Genomic DNA, 19,432 nt, shown 5'->3' on the forward strand with positions numbered 1-19,432 from the left:
CTGTTTCTTGGGATCATTTCTCTCTGTAGCTGTCTTCACTCATTCTTCTCTTAACCGTTTTTATCTCCCAAAGTTTCCCTAGCGCCTCTCTTCTGACTCCATCCCCTCTTCCAGGGGAGACATTCTTATAGTTTCAGCCGGTCTTACTCACTGCAGGCTCTTGGGTTCCTACCAGCAAGTGCTCTGGGAGGAAGGGGAGTGCTCTGTGGAACGGCAGACCTGGGTCCCCAGATGCTTCCTGGCATTTCCACCTGGCTGCCTTGCTTGCACCTCAAAGACAACACGATAAAAGGGGACGCACACTCCCCTTCTTCCTCAGCCTTGGCAGAGGCAGCCTCCACTGGCTTAGTTTCCGGGGCCAGATTCCTGAGTTCCCTTTAATTCCTCTTTCTTTCTCATCCCTACATCCAAGTCACCAAGTTCTGCCAGCTTTACTTCCTTAAATGTCCCTCAAGCCCACTCCCTCTTCCTATTTCCTCTGCTTTCTTTTTAACAATAGAGATGGGGGTCTGACTATGTTGACTAGACTGGTCTTGAACTCCTCGCCTCAGGTAATCCTCCCATCTCAGCCTCCCAAATTGCTAGGATTATAGGTATGAGCCACTGCACCTGCCCCTCTTCCCTCTGCTTTTGCTCCTGCTCAAGCCCTTCTCATTTCTCCCCCAGTCCCCTGCAACTGCCATTTGTCTGGTCTCTTGGCTGCATCTAGCCACCCTCACGTGCTCAGCCAGCCCCTTCTCCATGCCGCAGCCAGAGTCAGCTTTTAAAAATGCCAATCTGATTGCATTGCTCACATTTATAGGGCTATAGAGAGAGAGCACCAAGGTTTGGAGCCAGGACTTAATTCTGGGCTCTGCGTCAATCCCAAGCCCCCATCTTGAGAGCATGTATCATAACTGGACTGATAATTACGATTCTCTATTAAAAAGTGGGAATATCCACTTAAATTGTTTTTTTTTTTTGAGACAGAGTCTCCCTCTGTCACCCAAGCTGGAGTGCAGTGGCATGATCTTGGCTCACTGCAACCTCCGCCTCCCAGGTTCAATCGATTCTCCTTCCTCAGCCTCCCAAGTAGCTGGGATTACAGGCGCCCACCACCACACCCGGCTAATTTTTTGTATTTTTAGTAGAGACGAAGTTTCACCATTTTGGCCAGGCTGGTCTCCTGACCTCAGGTGATCCACCTACCTTGGCCTCCCAAAGTGCTGGGATTACAGGCGTGAGCCACTGCACCCGGCCTTTTTTTTTTTTTTTTTTTTTTTTCTAACTTGGCAGGTAGCTTGGAAAGTTGCTGGACACCCATTGGACTTGCCATGAAAGCCATTAATCTCGGCCTTTCAGAGAAAATCTTCAGGAGAATTTATTTGCAAGGCAAATTTTGAGGATTTAGGATTTGCCCTCAAATTTCTCTTTCAGGCTGCTCTTCAAATAAATATTTCCCAATCCAAAAGAGACCATAGTTATTTTGGATGTTTGTCGTCTAACATCTGCATGCATTGCTTTCTTAGTTTTACAAGAACCTGTCTTCACAGTAATCCACTCTATGGTGAAAAGTCTTGTTACTTCTACAAATCTGAATCCAGCAGTGACTAATGATGCACTCGATAATAAATGAAGATAATTTCAGAACACTTGGCCTTGTTTTAAAGGGCAAGATTTTGGAAGCAGTTTCGCAGGACTCCATCCAGATCTGTCTTCCTGGCACATAACTCAGGGGATGATGCCCAGGCTCCAGGTGAGAGCAGAGGGCAGGAGAGGAGACGCTCGCTTCCCACATGTCTAGCCCTGGGATAGGGAGCTCATTAGGACTCCAGGTGCCAGAACCCCACAGCACAGTGGCCTTTGGATGCCCCTCTGTGTCCTGGAAAGAAGAGGCAGCTCCTCTCCAACTCGGGATGGGGCTGGGAGAGGTCTTGGGAGCAGGTAGGACTTGGAGGCCACTGCAGGTCCCCAAATGTCCCTGTGCGTCTGCACTTACTCGCTGGGCCTGCTGGCTGTTCTGGGTCTCAAGGATCTGTCTACAATTCTGAACTTGTAACTAAGAACATGTAACTCTACTAGGCTCACAGCTCACCCTACACCAGTGTTCATGATGTGGGATTTCTGAGTTGATTGCACGTGAGACCCAGCCAGGTCTTGACTCACTGCCGGAATTTTCCACGTCTTTCTGGAGATAAAGCCTATCTCTGGCTTGGTGAATGCTGTCTGATTCTTCATCTTTTTCCATTTGGCATTTTGCTTTGGAAACTCAGAGTGTTGTAAAATATTTGTACCTGTATGTATGTTAGAGATTCTAAAAAATACAACTCTGAGCTGGGTGCTGTGGCTCATGTCTTTACATGAGGGGAGGCCAAGGTGGAAGGATCACTTGAGCCCAGGATTTCAAGACTAGCCTGAGCAACAAAGCAAGATCTCGTCTTCATAAAAGGTAAAAAAATAAGCCAGGCATAGTGGCATGTGCCTGTAGTCACAGCTACTTGGGAGGCTGAGGTCAGAGGCTCACTTGAGCCCAGGAGTTTGAGACCTGCCTGGACAACATAGTGAGACCCCATCTCTACAAAATAAAAAAAATTAGCTGAGCACAGTGGTGTGTGCCTGTGGTCTTAGCTACTCAGGAGGCTGAGGTAGGAGGATCACTTGAGCCCCGGAGTTTGAGGTTGCAGTGACCTGATTGCACCAGTACACTCCAGCATGGGCTATGCAGTGAGACCCTGTCTCAGTACAGTGATCAATCAATCAATCAATCAATCAGTCAATCAATAAAATGAAACTCTGATTTTTGTACAGAAAAAAAGATGTTTTGGGGAGGACAACCTTAAGGCAAAGAAAACAAAGTTTTCTAGTCCATTCTCCTTACAATCTGCTGCTCTCATGTGCTAGGAATCATAATGGGATAATTAATTGAGTGGCCACAGCGGCAGGGACTGTCCTAAAGGCTGCATGTATGTTTCATCATTGAGTTCTCACAGCAATCTCAGCAGGCAGGATCTGTTTTTAGCCCTTCTCCCCATTGTACAGGTGAGGAAACTGAGGCACAGAGATGCATTACTTGGCCAAAGGTAGACAGCAAATCAATGGCTCCCAGATGCAAATGCAAACACTTTGACTCCAAAACACTTGCCCATAAACTGCACGCACCACTGCATGGAGACAGATAACAAGGAACATCGCAAGTCAGTTGTCCAGAAGCAGTTTCACAGATGATACAAACTTAATTTAAATGCGTGAATTCCTTCTCACAGGATGAAGAGCAATCGGATGCCTTCTCGGTTACAAACCTGTTTGTAGAAGGCATTGCTAGTTGCTATATTTTACATAGTTGTTTTGGAGGTTCCAAATGGCAGATTACATACAAAGAAAAACCCTTTGTTCATGACATGGATTATCATTACATAGATTTGCAATTGAGTCAAGCCGTGTTCCCTGGCTATATTATCTTATTCAGTGAGAGTCTGGTATAACACAGGAAGTGTAGGAAGTATACCCTATTAGGCGGGTGTTGCAAAGGAATTTCACTGTGTTTGGCACTTCAATTTCATACAAAATCTCAGGTCTGACATGGCAGAAGTTTTGATGACTTATTGCCAACTTTGTATCACCCCCAAAATGCTTTAGAGAAATATTTCTCTACAGAGGTGAAGAAAAGCAAGGAACTGAATTCGATCAACGTGTCCAGCTAATTCGGACACCAAATCCTATTTTTCTGTAATAGCAGAAAACTGCATCATGACCGCCACTGAGGTCAACTGTTCCCGAACGGACTCAGCTGAAATCCTTGCCATGTCTCGGTTCTCATTTCGCTATGCTAATTAGGGAGCCCAGAGGGTGAGTCTACACATGTAAAATGGATGGTTCTTAACACATCAGTGCTTTGTTGTTAGCCAGATTGCTGCACAACTGATTCTGCTTCTGCAGCAACTGCCATCCATCACCAGGACTGCTCTGCTTGGGGACAGCCAGGCCACAGCCCCGCTCATGGCCACATGGGTCTTGGACGTGGTCTAGGGCCATAACGCAGTGATGAAGCAGGCGGTTTGTAGAGGCTTTTACTACAAGCAACATCCCTCATTTGATGAAATAGATATCTTTCTGCCAACTTGGCTCTGTCACTGAAACCTGGTGTTTTTCAGCCTGGTAATTCTTCAAATGTGATGTTTTAAAGACTGTTAAGTGCATTAATTTCCCCTTTTTGTTAGTGCTGTAAGTTCCATACGGAGTTTGCTGAACATCTGTATTAATCAGACAAACTAAAGCATTGAGTGGATCTAAACAGTTCGTTTTAATGACTTTTCTCCACCATGAGAAAGCATACTATATGCAAACAACCACCTGATTTTAGCAGGAGGGCTAAAAATTATATTGTGCAGATGGGGTTGCATTATTTAAAATTAAATTCAGTCTGGGCATGGTGGCTCATGCCTGTAATCCTAGCACTTTGGGAGGCCAAGGTAATCCTATCACTTTGAGAGGCCAAGGTGGGTGAATCCTCGAGATTAGGAGTTCGAGACTAGCCTGGCCAACATGGTGAAATGCTCTCTTTACTAAAAATACAAAAATTAGCCGGAAATCACTTGAACCCGGGAGGCAGAGGTTGCAGTGAGCTGAGATAGTGCCACTGCACTCCAGCCTGGGCAACAGAGTGAGACTCTGTCTCAATAAAAACAAACAACAAAACAAAACAAAACAAAAAACCCTTAAATTCAAATTCAAATTCAAATTTTGCCATTAAAAACATCCTCAATTCAATAAATTACAACTCGTATTTTGAAATACTGATGGAATGACCTTATCTGCTGTATTTCAACCTTAAACAGCTGAGTTAAAAGCCTAATTCCTACCAAAAGCCTTTAAAATGAGAAATGAACTGTGATGATACTTTCTCCCCTGATTAAATAAGATGCAAGAGTTGAGGCTTTGCCTGAGAGGACATCCCTTCAGAAGTCAATTTGGTTTTGACTTCATTAAAGCGGTAAAATGTGGGTGGTAAATCTGAGTGAAAGCTGCCATTTCTAAAAAGGCACAAAGACTTAAGCTGGACCGGTGGTTGCCCAGCAGAAGCGATTTAGGATGGGCAAGTAGGTGTGATTTGGATTTTAATGAATTGCATGCTATTGACGAATTCTTCAGCAGTTAGCCTGGATCCTTTCCATTCAACTTAGACCTTTCTGCCTAGTTACTCCAACTTAAACCTCAGTTCCTGGAAGTATCAAATCAAATTTGTCTTATAGCTGTTGTCTTTGATGGCGATGAGCCCGAGAGACGCTCAATTTTCAGTGAATTTTAGAACCTTTGTGGATACTATTAAGTCACTCCTGCCCTAAGCAGAAGATTGGTCTTTGCTCAAAGGCAGCTAAAGAGTGACTATTTTTCCAAATTGCACAAAAGGGAGGATTTATCAAGCACCTTTTCTCTTGGAGAGGACAAACCCAGAACAGGAGAACTTTATTACTTTCTCTCTCCACTATAAATTATGCTATTCAGATGTATTTGAAAGCTTCTCTTTAGGCTCTTGTTTGAGCCATAAAACTTGATACCTGGGGCCAAATGCCTTTAACCCCAAGAAGGGTGAAGAAGATGAAAAGGCAGCAACTCTAGGCTGATGCTACACTAATGATGGGGCAGAAATGCGGGCAGTGGGGGAAGTTACGTTGCATAATTCTTGCCTCTACGACCTTATATTCTACTCTGAAATTAATGTTACTGTTTGCATAGGATCACTGGCCTTTCAAAACCTGAATTAGCCATTCGGAAAACACTAGGTTTAATCAATACCCCCAATTTGATTGTTGTTATATTTATTTATTTAATTTGTTTATTTTTGAGACGGAGTCTTGCTCTGTCACCCAGGCTGGAGTGTAGTGGTGCAATCTTGGCTCACTGCAACCTTTGCCTCCCGGGTTCAAGTGATCCTCCTGCCTCAGCCTCCCCAGTAGAGACAGGGGTTTTGCCATGTTGGCCAGGTTGGTCTGGAACTCCTGACCTCAAGTGATCTACCAGCCTCAGCCTCTCAAAGTGCTAGGATTACAGGCAAGAGCCACTGCGCCTGGCCTGTTGTCATTATTTTTAATACCAGGATTTTAAATCTTATGAATTTCAATAAGCCAGCCACTCACCTGGAGAGGGTTTGCTGGGGCCCGCTTTCTCTGCTTTCCTTGCAGTCATGGTACTTTTATGTTTCTGCCTGACTGATGTTTGGTCAATTGCTGGAAGTTTGGAGTCACACTTAAATGCAGATATCTTGGTAGATAATCTTGGTTCAGTTAGAGGATCCTCCTCACCAGAACTCTACCAAAAATGAAAGATGCCTCAGTATCAGTGGTCAGCTTTGTTAGGCAGAGAAAACAGAAATGAGGCAAATGCAGTGACCCCCTCCAGCATTCATCCTAGAGTCTTCTGCCAGGGTCACCGCGCCCTTTCACCAGAAAGATTTGGGTGGACTGGAAGTAGCAACTTAGAAATGACAGCAGAGTTAATGAGTCTGCTTTATACAACGTTAGGGAAGAATGCATTTTTTTATGAGTGTGTTCTGTAGAACGTTATGAAAAGAATGCATTTCTGACCCTGAAGTAAGCTGATGGCCGATAAATAGCTCATGTTAAAAGCTACATATGAAAGCAGGAGAAAAAAATCAGTGCTTTTAAACTTCGCATTGTTTGTTAGTTGAACTACTTTCAAGATAGGTTAGAAAAAGAATGTTCCTTATGTTAATCATATACTTGACAATGACAAGGAAATGTAGACAGTGTGGTGGAGACCGATTAAATCAGACCACAGTTTCAATACTCTGCATTGTTGGATGCAACAGGAGACAGCCTAATCTTTTTAAAAGTCCCCTCCTTGTCCGTCTTCTATAAAGAAGCCAGTCTAAATCTATGCATGGACAAATCATGATTCTTGCTGTGTCAGAATATATCAACACAGCCTTGCAGCTGCAATAAAAATTATCCAGGCATGGAACAGCTTTGTACTTGGCTACACTTACATCTACCAAAGAAAGGATGAAAACAATATAAATATCAGAAACCTGATCTTCAGGGTGATTTAAGTACAGCCTTATGGCTTTAGGTCCTGGTGTTGCTATGACTTACTAGGCTATCTGTTCTGCAACAAACAGATCACTAGGTCCCCCCTCCATGACCCTGGGGGGCCGCCGGAGAGGGGGAGAACTAAGTTCTACAGTGTTGGAGAACTCGTAGTCCAGTGTTGGAACGTCTTCTGAAAACGTGGTCTTTTGCAGACATAGAATGCTAAATAAACGTCCTCAGTGCCCCCTGGCCGAACTGTTGCAATTTATATTGATCTTGCTCATCGTTCTCCCTGACAGTTGTGGCATTTTCATTTCACAGGCTCCTGACTCAGGAAAACACTCTGAATAGCTCTGAATTACTGGGTGTGATGTAAGACAAACTAAATTCTAAGAAAGTCCTCTACACACCAGTCTTCTGTAAAGAAGTCCATATAAATCTACAGGTGGACAGGTCATTATCCTCCAAGATGATGAATCATGTTTTTAAATTTAGAGTTTGGATACAGCCTTCAAACTAATAATTCTTGTTTCTCTGCACAGTTTCAGAAAACAGACCACCCTCAGATAAAGGGGTGGGAAAAACAACACACAACCGACTGATTGTTCTCCCCTTTCTCTTTTGATTTTGCTATTTAATCGAAATCCTTGCAAATTATTCCAAAATGTCAAAGTGAAACTTTAGGTCACTTCTTTTCTTTTCTTCTTCTTCTTCTTTTTTTTTTTGAGACAAAGTTTCACTCTTAGCGCCCAGGCTGGAGTGCAGTGGTGCCATCTCGGCTCACTGCAACCTCCGCCTCCCAGTTTCAAGTGATTCTCCTGCCTCAGCCTCCCGAGTAGCTGGGATTACAGACACCCACCAACATGCCTGGCTAATTTTTGTATTTTTAGTAGAGACGGGGTTTCACCATGTTGGCCAGGCTGGACTTGAACTCCTGACCTTAGGTGATCCACCTGTCTCGGCCTCCTAAAATGCTGGAAATACAGGCGTGAGCCACCGTGCTTGGCTGAAACATTAGGTCATTTCTGAACATGAGATGGGTTCTCTATTCTCAGAAAAGAAAACGTGGGCCAATTTTAAGTATGCGACCTAAGATTGTCGTTGTAATTGGGTCCTGGAAGTCACAGTCCTGGAATTGGGTCCCAAGAAGAGCATCAATTAACATGGGACAGAATTTCTTCCACAAACTGCCCAACACAATCAGCTCAATGTAGTGGGTTAAGTCAACCTCTGCAGGGCCCTGCCCAGTCCTTTCTTTCCAGCCAGTGGAAAGGGAGGAAAAAATGCCTCAGGCGAGGATGCCCAACACGTGTGTCAGCAGCATCAACAGCAGGTGTCCGTCCAGCTTAGTGATCCATCTCCATTACCCCCAGCCAGGGCCGGAATTCTTGGCTTGCCCTAGGCTGAGGTGGATAGGGAGGAGCTGGCCAACAGACCTCTTGATTGGTTGGGGTGTTAAGCCATGTTTATCCTTCCTCCACCCATTCATTAAACCTCAAGTCTTTGGTGCACTGAAGAGGTGAGAGCTTGGCCAATTAAACCATCCTGTTACCTGCGGCACAGTGAGCCTGCAATGTGAGTACATCCTTCTCTGGTTCAATTAAGGTTATTTTGAGGTGATAACCCTTAAGAGTCTAGAAATTGCAGCTAGAAGTCGGTGTTTTATCGGTTATAAACTGAAGGCACAATGGCAAGAAGTATAACACAACGTGCTGATGGATTTTTTCCTGCTCGCCTCATTGAGAAATCTTAAATAAATCACATCCACCTTCATTCTGTCCTCTTATGTTCTCAGCCATTTCCATCTATCCTCTTTTCTTTCTTTTTTTGGAGACAAAATCTCGCTCTGTTGCCCAGGTTGGAGTGCAGTAACTCGATCTCGGCTCACTGCAACCTCTGACTTCCAGGTTCAAGCAATTTTCCTACCTCAGCCTCCCGAGTAGCTGGGATTACAGGAACACACTGCCATTCCCGGCTAATTTTTTGTATTTTAGTAGAGACAGGGTTTCACTGTGTTGCTCAGGCTGGTCTCAAACTCCTGAGCTCAGGCAATCTACCCGCCATTGCCTCCCAAAGTGCTAGGATTACAGATGTGAGCCACAGCACCCGGCCTATCCTCCTTCATGAAAATTCATTGTATCACACAGGGAGGATCGTCCTTGGGTGGGAGAAGTTGTAGTAAATCATCCTGGTACTAAAGTACGGTATTTAAGACCATGGAGCCCAGCTCCACGGGAGTGAATCCCAGCTCTTGCACCTAGTAATTGTGTGACATTGGGTTAGTTCATTTCTCTGGATCTCAGATTTCTCATCTGTGAAAAACAGAATCCACCTTTTGGTGGTTTTGTGAAGATTACACAACATATATATGTATGTATAGCACTTAGAACAGCACCATATACATGTAACCCAGTAAGTGCCATGTAAGTATTGGCTTTTACAATTAGCCATTAATTAATGTTCAGCCATTAAAAAAATTAGCTAACTACTAAACATTTACTACCTGTGGTTGAAACCTAAGCCAAGTCCCCAGAGAAAAATCCTCTAGGATTTCACCTATTCCAAAAGGGTGTACGTGGCGACGTGGGTTAGTTCCACACCGGACTCTTGGTTTCTTCTCCAGGGAATATAATCTATGATAGTCTTATAAATGGTCATTGAGATTTACCTAGTTTTAAGAAAATATGGTGCAACAGTTTTTCAGACAGTAAAGCTCTAATGGCAAATATTTAACATCATTAGAGATAAACAATAGTAATTAAAATTTAAATTTTAAAGTTGATTTTAAAATTGCATCTTTTCCTCTTATATTTTTGAAAAAAAATTACAATTTTCATTTCTTCCCCATGTGTTTCCAAGTTGAAATATCACTTGGAGGTGAAGGCACTGCTATTTCTTTGGGGGGAAAAAGAACAGCTCTATCTTTAAAAATCAAAGCCCACGGCTGGGCATGGTGGTTCACGCCTGTAATCCCAGTATTTTGGCAGGCTGAGGCAGGCAGATCATGAAGTGAGGAGTTTGAGACCAGCCTGCCCAACATGGTGAAACCCCCTACTAAAAATACAAAAATTAGCCGGGCATGGTGACGGTCACCTGTAATCCCAGCTACTCAGGAGGCTGAGGCAGGAGAATCGCTAAAACCTGGGAGACGAAGGTTGCAGTGAGCCAAGATTTCGCCACTGTGCTCCAGCCTGAGCAACAGAGCAAAACTCTGTCTCAAAAAAAAAAAAAAAAAAAAAATCAAAGCCCATGAAATTAAACAGAAGAAACCAAAACAAAACAAAAACCCATGACACTTGAGTATACTTCATGTTCTCTATTGAGAATTTGATGAAAGTTCTAAAAAAAAAAGCCATGTTAACTAAAATATGCTGATAAAATTACTATTTACTTGAGAATTGTCATTTTTAAACTTAAGGTTTTTCCAAAGATCCCGAACTTGCTCTGCTGGCCTCTTACATAATAAAGTAGAACTAACACTTTGCCCAGGGTTATGCTCTTTCAAAAGTTCAGAGAAAGACCCACCCTGAGAAGAGAAGGAGCTTAACTGGGGAATGCAGCATTGGGCAGTGAGGTAATGACATCATGGTTCAAGTCAGATGTCCTGGAAGATGAGGACACATGGGTTGGGAAGGGGGATGTATTTCCTTGGGAACGTGAGGATGATTAGATTCTTAACAACTAGGACCTAACAATACGGTGCCTAGAATGATAAGGCGGCCACGAAGAGAGATGTCCAGAAGAGCAAGTACAATAAGGCAGTCACGGACAGAAAAGACTGCAAGTTATTTTCCAACTCTCACCTGATGGCTCCTTTCCAAGAATGAGGAAACTGGTTCTCAACTGATATGCCATTTCTGCCCCTCCCCCAGAGGCGCTACTGAATTCTGATTGATGTGTACCGAACCCATATTTGCCGTGTGTCCTGTGATGGAGGCTGAGCTGAGTGGATCTATGATACAGCTCAGGGCACAGCTTGCTGGGGATGGGAGGGAGAAGGCAAAGGGTAGTGTCAAGCTGGCACCAGACTGTGTTGTGTTGAGTACATTTGAAATGAACTTGGTCTAGTGAGATAATAAAACAGTGTGATAGAGGCAGTGAACCTCAACCTTTAAAGAGTGACAACATGGGAAGGTCGATCAAGGGACTGTGTGTGCCAATGAGAACCTTCAGAGCACTGTCCCCAAAGCCCGCACTCAAACTGTGCCTCAGACACAAAAAACGCCTTAGGGAATTGAGGGCAGCTTGTATAAATAGCATTCTGGATAGGACGGTTACTTTTACGTAGTCACGAAATATAAAATATGTTCTGCACGAAGTGCTGTTGCAGCACAAAGCAGGCAAAACTTTTTCTTGTCCAGAAGAAAACTCTTACAGCAGCAAAATCCCTCCTGTGTATTCAGGACAATTCTGAGTGTGCCAGAACTGTAAGCTTGGACAATAAAGAGTGAGGATCAGTGGGCTTCTTTCTGGACTCAGGTAGCACCCACCTGAATCAAACTGCTTCTGACCCTCATTTGTCTCCCCCATCTGGCTGCCAGATGGAGCTGGGTAAGACAAGGCGCTAGATGCCCCTGATCTCCATTTTGCCTCAAGATGCTTTTTGGAGTCTGGGCGCAGTGGCTCACGCCTGTAATCCCAGCACTTTGGGAGGCCAAGGTGGGCAGAATACTTGAGGCCATGAGTTTGAGACCAGCCTGGCCAACATGGTGAATGAAGCCCTGTCTCTACTGAAAATACAAAAAAAATTAGCTGGGTGTGGTGGCGTGTGCCTGTAATTCTAGCTACTAGGGAAGCTGAGGCACTAGAATTGCTTGAACCTGGGAGGCGGAGTTTGTAGTGAGCCGAGATTGTGCCACTGTATTCCAGCCTGGGCAACAGAGCAAGACTCTGCCTCAAAAAAAAAAAAATGCTTTTTGGAGTCAGTTGGGCTGCCAGATGCATAAATATCACAGGCACCGGTCTACCATTGAGTTCCATAGAGAACACTCTCCTGCCTGCAGGCTTCTCTCGGATTTTCAGGCTAGCAAGTTGGAATGACCCTGACTGGAGAGTGGCCTTGGTAATTTAAGTCTTCATAACATTCCAACACTATGTGGGTGCCCTCTGAAGGGCAAGCATGTGGGTCTTGAGAACTTGCTTCGAGATTACTGTTCAGCTCACCACAGAATGGCCACTGAGTGAAACTTAGCGCTGCAAGTTACTGACAAGGCAAGCAGGACATGTGAGACACTTATAAGGCCAGGCAACCCTCTGTGTGCTGCAGAAATCACTGTTCGGTTCAGTTTACATGGCTGGTGACCACACATTCACATTCCCCTACCCCCACCCCCACCCCGCTTCCACTAGGGACACCTGTGTACAGCATTCTCTGGCTGTAGCGGGAACAGGGTTCTGTGTGATGGGAAGAGGGAAAGGAAGTGGTATGAGGCCAGAAAATTGTTAGATTAAAAAAAACGGGAACACAGCCAGGCATGGTGGCTCACACCTGTAATCTCAGCACTGTGGGAGGCTGAGGCACTTAAGCCCAGGAGTTTGAGACCAGCCTGGACAACATAGCGAGACCCTGTCTCTACAGAAAATAAAAAAAATTAACCAGGCACGGTGGTGTGCACTTGTAGTCCCAGCAATTCAGGAGGCTGAGGTGGGAGGATCCTCTGAGCCTGTGAGGTTGAGGCTGCAGTGAGCTGTGACTGCAATCCAGTCTGGGGGACAGAGCAAGACCCTGTCTCAAAATAAATAAATAAATAATTGGGGCCGGGTATGGTGACTCATACCTGTAATCTCAGCACTTCAAGAGGCCCCCCAAGTGGGGAGGATCACCTGAGGTGAGACATGGAGAAACCCCATCTTTTCTAAAAATGCAAAATTAGTTGGGTGTGGTGGCACATGCTTGTAGTCCCAACTACTGAGGAGGCTGAGGCAGAAGGATCACTTGAACCTGGGAGGCAGAGGTTTCAGTGAGCCGAGGTCATGCCATTGCACTCCAGCCTGGGCAACAAGAATGAAACTCCATCTCAAAAAAAAAAAAAAAAAAAAGAAATTGGAAAGCTAAAGTGCTGTGTTTAATAGCATATTGAGATTACCCTTGAGTTAGGTGTTTTTCAGATATGGTTTTGCTACAGTGTATTTCCCCTTCATCATTTGTCTGAATTCATATTCTTGTAGATGAGAGGAGCATCTGAGCAGCAACAGGGGGCTTGACCGTGAAATGGAGATCATTGATGAAAATGCTTCCTACTCAAAATAATAGGTCATTAAACATGGAAGTTAATTGAGATGTATCCTATGCACCCATTATGTCCTTAACACCGTGCTAGGCTCTGTGAAGGATATAGAAATAAGAAACTGACAGACAGAGAAGATTAACGCCTTACTAGCAAAATGGAAAGTAACATTTAATCAAGGGATGCACTGTGTTGCACCCATTCTAAATGTCATGGAAACCCCTGGGAAAAGGTGAAAAATCAAGGGAAGGTGGTGGTGTGTGCTGGGACTTGAAGGATGGGTGGGGTCTGGCTGGGTTGGCGGCCCATGAGCCACAGGATGGGTGGAGTGAAAAGAGCAGGTGTGATTCTACAACAGCCAGGCAGGTGGCTTGAGCACAGGGTGAGGAGGAGGATGGTGGGTAAGATTGTGGGGAGCCCTGAGATTCAAGCAAATGTGATCAAGAGTGGGGTCCCACTGAAGGTTTCTGAGTAGAAGAATGCTTAAAGTAGTATTTATGATTTAGCTATGTTTCTTTTAAAGAGAGAAAACAAAACATCCTGCAAATTTGCCAGTGAAATGGTTTCAATGGTTTATTTTTGTAAAGCATAGTTCTTTTCTTATTATAAAAGAAATGCCTGCTTAGAATGGAAAAACAAGGACAAGCATAAAGATATTTAAAACATTCTAAAAACCAATTAACCTTGAAATAAAAGCTTCCAATTGGTTGGTCTGTATTTTTTTTTTTTTTTTTCCTTGAGACAGAGTCTTGCTTTGTCACACAGGCTGGAGTGCAGTGGTGCAATCTCGGCTCACTGCAACCTCCCCGTCTCAGGTTCAAGAGATTCTCCTGTCTCAGCTTCCCAAGTAGCTGGGATTACAGGTGTGCACCATCATGCCCAGCTAATTTTTGTATTTTTAGCAGAGATGGAGTTTCGCCATGCTGGCCAGACTGGTCTCAAACTCCTGACCTCAAGTGGTCCACCTGCCTTGGCCTCCCAAAGTGCTGGAATTACAGGTGTGGCGCCACCACACCCAGCTCTGTATTCTTTTAGACACTTTTTAATGACTGATGGAGACTACTACCTTTCTACCTAAATCCCTTCTAAATTGTTAAGAGTTGAAGCCGGGATGCGTGGTTGCTCAGCTTGAACTGAATTTTTCAGCCTCTGCACCCACTGCCCCACTACAACTCAGCAGGAAGGCCTCACCCAGGGGAGTGAGAGCAGAATAAACATGTGCAGCCTCCACAGAGATCACCTCTGATCCTGCACCTCTGCCTGTCACCTTCCTGTGAGCTGGAGAGCAACCACTTTGAAAGTCACATGTTGAAGATGGCAGAACCATCATCAGCTGAGTCCCTGAAAGTCTGAGTAGAGAAGTGCTGGCTGCTGATCTGTACATCAAACCAGGACCCTCACAGGAGCAAGGCATACACTTCTATCTTGTTGATTGAGCCACTGTGCTCTTGGTCTCTCTGTTACAGCAGCTAACGTGACCCTAACAGAATTGTACCATTCATACAGTTTTACTTAACAGTACATCGCAGCAACACATCCCTTTCTAGAAATGTTTTTCTACTTTATTTTGAAAAATTTCAAATCTATGGAGAAGTTGAAAGAATAGTACAAATCACACCCTTTATTCTTTACCTTGGCAATTTGCTTTCTTTCTTTATATATAGTCTTTTTCTGAACATTTTCAAAGTGATCGAACCTCAAGATACTTTACCCCTAAATACTTCCGTGTGCATCTCCTATCAAAACATTCTCCTGCAAGACCACAATGCCCTTGTTTTACCTAAGAAAATTTAATCATTCCATAATATTTTCTAGTATACAGCTCATATTCCAACCCAGCTGTCCCCAAGATGTCATTTTAGCTCTGCATTTGGATCAATAATTCAGTCAAGGCACTATGTCTCTTTCATCTTTTAATCTAGAACTATTCTCTGGTCTTTTTGGCTTTTTAATTATTTTTCCCATTTGGAAGAGATCCAGCCAGCTGTCTCACAGAATGGCTTATGTTCTAAATTTGATTGATCCTCATCATAAAATGCGGTTTAATCATTTTGGGTGTGATTATTTTGTAGGTGGTGTGTTGTCCTTCTTTATAATATTCTATCAGTAGGTGCCTTGTTAGGTTGTCCCAATATTGGTAAATGCTGTGTTTGATCTGTAAGGATAAGGTGGTGACCACCAGATTTCTCCAATGTAAAGTACATTTTCCCCCCTTTGTAATTAACAGGGAGTCTGTAGGATGATTCTTTGGCACTGATTGAATAGCCTGTCCCTAAGTAGTATTTTACCCAGTGATTTTCGCATCTTTTAATGTGCTTTGCGTATATTGATAATTACATTGGGGTAGCAAAATTTATGATTTCCTAATCCTACATTTTCTTTTTTTGAGACAGTCTCTTGCTCTGTCACCCAGGCTGAAGTGCAGTCACGTGATCTCGGCTCACTGTAACCTCCGCCTCGCAGGTTCAAGCAATTCTTGTGTCTCAATCTCCTGAATAGCAGGTGCTACAGGTGCGCACCATCATGCCCAGCTAACTTTTGTATTTTTAGTAGAGACAGGGTTTCATCATGTTGGCCAGGCTGGTCTTAAACTCGTAGGCTCAAGTGATCTGCCCACCTTGGCCTCCCAAAGTGCTGGGATTATAGGCCTGAGCCACTGCACCTAGCCTAACTCTATGTTTCTTTTGTAATTATTTGCTAGCATTCTTCTCTTTTTCTCTCTTTTCTTATTTATTAATTATTATTGGGTTCTCAAGGATATATTTTATTCAATTTTTTTGTTCCTAAAATTGTGCCAAAAATGGTGAGTGGGAGTTCATTCAAGTTGGCTTTTAAAACAATTTTTCAGCCAGGCATAGTGGCTTACGCCTGTAATCCCAGCAGTTTGGGAAGCTGAGGCAGGCGCATCACCTAAGGTCAGGAGTTCGAGACCAGCCTGGCCAACATGGTGAAACCCCGTCTCTACTAAAAATAAAAAATTTGCCGGCTGTGGTGGCACATGCCTGTAGTCCTAGCTACTCAGGAGGCTGAGACAGGAGAATTGCTTGAAACTGAGAGAGGGAGGTTGCAGTGAGCTAAGACTGCGCCACTGCACTCCAGCCTGGGTGACAGAGACTGTCTCAATAAATAAATAAATAAAAATTTCAACGTTTGTTTTAGATACAGGGGGTACATATGCAGGTTTCTTACATGGATATATTGCACCCAGGTTGTGAGCATAGTACCCAACAGGTAGTTTTCAATCCATGTCCCTGTCCTTAGTGGATTTATAGTCCACAGAATCTGTCATTCCCAGGTTTATATGCATGTGTCTCAATATTTAGCTCCCACTTAGAAGTGAGGACGTGTGATATTTGGGTTTTTGTTTCTGCATCAATTTCCTTAGGATTATGGCCTCCAGCTCCATCCACGTTGCTGCAAAGAACATGGTTTCTTTCTCTTTTATGACTGTGTAGTGTTCCATATATGTACTACCTCTTCTTTATCCAATCCACCTTGATAGGCATCTATGTTGATTGCTTGTCTTTGCTATTGTGAAAAGCATGGCAATAAACATACAAATCCATGTGTCTTTTTGGTATAACTATCTATTTTCCTTTAAGTATATACCCAGTAATGGGATTGATGGGTTGAATGGTAGTTTTAAGTTATTTGAGAAATCTCTAAACTTCTTTCCACAGTGGCTGAACTAATTTACATTCCCAGCAACAGTATGTAAGTGTTCCTTATTCTCCACAGTCTTGCCAGCATCTTGCTCTGTTTCTCAGGCTGGAGTGCAGTGGCACCATCTCGCTGAAACCTCTGCCTCCTGGAATCAAACGATTCTTATGCCTCAGCCTCCAGAGTAGCTGGGATTACAGGCGTGTGCCACCACACCCAGGTAATTTTTACATTTTTAGTAGAGACGGGGTTTCACTATGTTGGCCAGGCTGGTTTCAAACTCCTGACCTCAGGTGATCCACCTACCTTGGTCTACCAAACTGCTGGGATTACAGGCGTGGCCACTGAACCTGGCCTGTATTTTGACTTTTTAATAGTAGGCATTCTGACTGATATGAGATGGTATCTTATTGTCGTTTTGATTTGCATTTCTCTGATGATTGATGGTGATGAGCATTTTTTCATGTTTCTTGGCCACTTATATTTCTTCTTTTAAAAATTGTTGGCCCTGGGCTGGGCATGGTGGCTCATGCCTGTAATCCCAGCACTTTGGGAGGCCAAGTTGGGTGGATCATTTGAGGTCAGGAGTTTGAGATCAGCCTGGCCAACATGGTTTGGTGAGACCCCCGTCTCTACTAAAAATGCAAACTTTAGCTGAGTGTTGTGGTGTGTGCCCTGAATTTAGCTGAGTGTTGTGGTCTCAACATGGTGAGACCCCCGTCTCTACTAAAAATGCAAAGATTAGCTGAGTGTTGTGGTGCATGCCCATAATCCCAGCTACTCAGGAGGCTGAGGCAGGATAATCACTTGAACTCAGGAGACGGAGGCTGCTGTGAGCCGAGATTGTGCCACTGCACTCCAGCCTGATTGACAAGAGTGAGACTCTATCTCAAAAAAAAAAAAAAAAAGATCATTCCAATAGATGCAGAAAAAGCTATCGATAGAATTCAACATCCTTCATGATAAAAAAAAAAAAAACCGCTCAACAAATTAGGCATTAAAGGAACATGCCTCAAGATAATAAGAGCCATTTATGACAAACTCACAGCCAACATCCTACTGAATGGGCAAAAGCTGGTAGCATTTCCGAGACAAGGATGCCTACTCTCACTGCTCCTATTCAACATAATACCAGACGTCCTAGCCAGGGCATTCAGGCAAAAGAAAGAAATAGAAAAGACATCCAAATAGGAAAAGAAGAAGTCAAACCAGCTCTTCATTGACAATATGATTCTATACTTAAAAAACCTTAAAATCTCCATCAAAAGGCTACCAGAACTGATAAACAATTTTAGCAAGGCTTGAGGATACAAAATCAATGTATGAAAATAAGTAGCATTTCTATACATCAGTAGTGCCCAGGCTGAGAGTCAAATCAAGAACACAATCCCATTTACAATAGCCACAGAGAAGATGAAATGCCTAGGAATACAGCTAACCAAGGAGGTGAAAGATATCTGGAAGGAGAACTACAAACACTGCTGAAAGAAATCAGAGACAGACAGAAATGCATTCCATGCTCATAGATTGGAAGGGAGAATATCATTAAAAAGGTCATATTACTGAAAGCAGTTTACAGATTCAATGTTATTCATAACAAACTACCAAGGTCATTCTTCTCAGAATTAGAAAAAACTATTCTAAAATCCTTATGGAACCAAAAAGGAGCCAAAATAGCCAAAGCAATACTAAGCAAAAAGAACAAAGCTGGAGACATCAAATTACCTGATTTCAATTATACTATGAGGCTACAGTAACCAAAACAGCATGGTACTGGTATGAAAAAAGACACATAGACCACTGAACCAGAATTGAAAACTTAGAAATAAAGCCACACACCTACGACCATCTGATCTTAAACAAATCTAACAAAAACAAGCAATGGAGAAAGACTCCCTAATCAATAAATGGTGCTGGGGCAGCTGGCTAACTACAGCCAGAAGAATGAAACTAGACTTTTGTCTTCCACCCTATGAAAAAAATAACTCAAGATGGATTAAAGATTTAAATGTAAGACCTCAGCTATACAAATCCTATAAGAAAATCTAGGAAATATCCTTCTTGACACTGCAGCCTCAACTTCCTGGGCTCAAGCATCCTCCTGACTCAGCCTCTTGAGTAGCTGGGACTATAGGTGTGTGCCATCATGTCCGACTAATTTTTTGTATTTTTGGTAGAGATGGAGTTTCTTCTTGTTTTCTAGGCTGGTCTCAAACTCCTGTGTTCAAGTGATACTTTCACCTCAGCGTCCCAAAGTGCTGGGATTACAAGTGTGAGCCACCATGCCTGGCCACTAGCTTTCTCTTGTATGGCCCATAATACGTATTTATTTCATTAGATTAAGCATTGCTTCCTTTATGAGATCATCTGGTAACAATGAGAGATCAATAATCAAAACAAGAAAGGTCAATGTAAGACAGGTTTGGAGAGATACGTCTCATCTTGGTGCTTTAGCATACAGTTATACCTCCATGGAAAAGGCAGTGTAACCGTACAGTGGGGTAAGGGAGTGATGAGTAC

At 43.4% G+C, this 19,432-nt stretch overlaps 1 protein-coding gene across 6 annotated transcripts in view; it reads right to left on the minus strand.

Annotated features, from left to right (window-relative positions):
* The window catches only part of MARCHF10 (membrane associated ring-CH-type finger 10), a 111,022-nt gene that overhangs the window by 57,092 nt on the left and 34,498 nt on the right, over positions 1-19,432 (minus strand). For 5 of the 6 annotated variants that reach the window (XM_078373473.1, XM_054256004.2, XM_035300376.3 and 2 more), the window contains one exon: positions 6,114-6,285. The exons of the other annotated variant lie outside the window; for it this stretch is intronic. In XM_078373473.1, coding sequence (XP_078229599.1) covers positions 6,114-6,162 — 49 coding nt within the window. In that variant the 5' untranslated portion in view covers positions 6,163-6,285. The remainder of the gene's footprint in view (positions 1-6,113; positions 6,286-19,432) is intronic. 6 annotated transcript variants of the gene reach the window in all.

Source organism: Callithrix jacchus, chromosome 5 (assembly GCF_049354715.1).
Source record: "Callithrix jacchus isolate 240 chromosome 5, calJac240_pri, whole genome shotgun sequence".
NCBI lineage: Eukaryota > Metazoa > Chordata > Mammalia > Primates > Cebidae > Callithrix > Callithrix jacchus.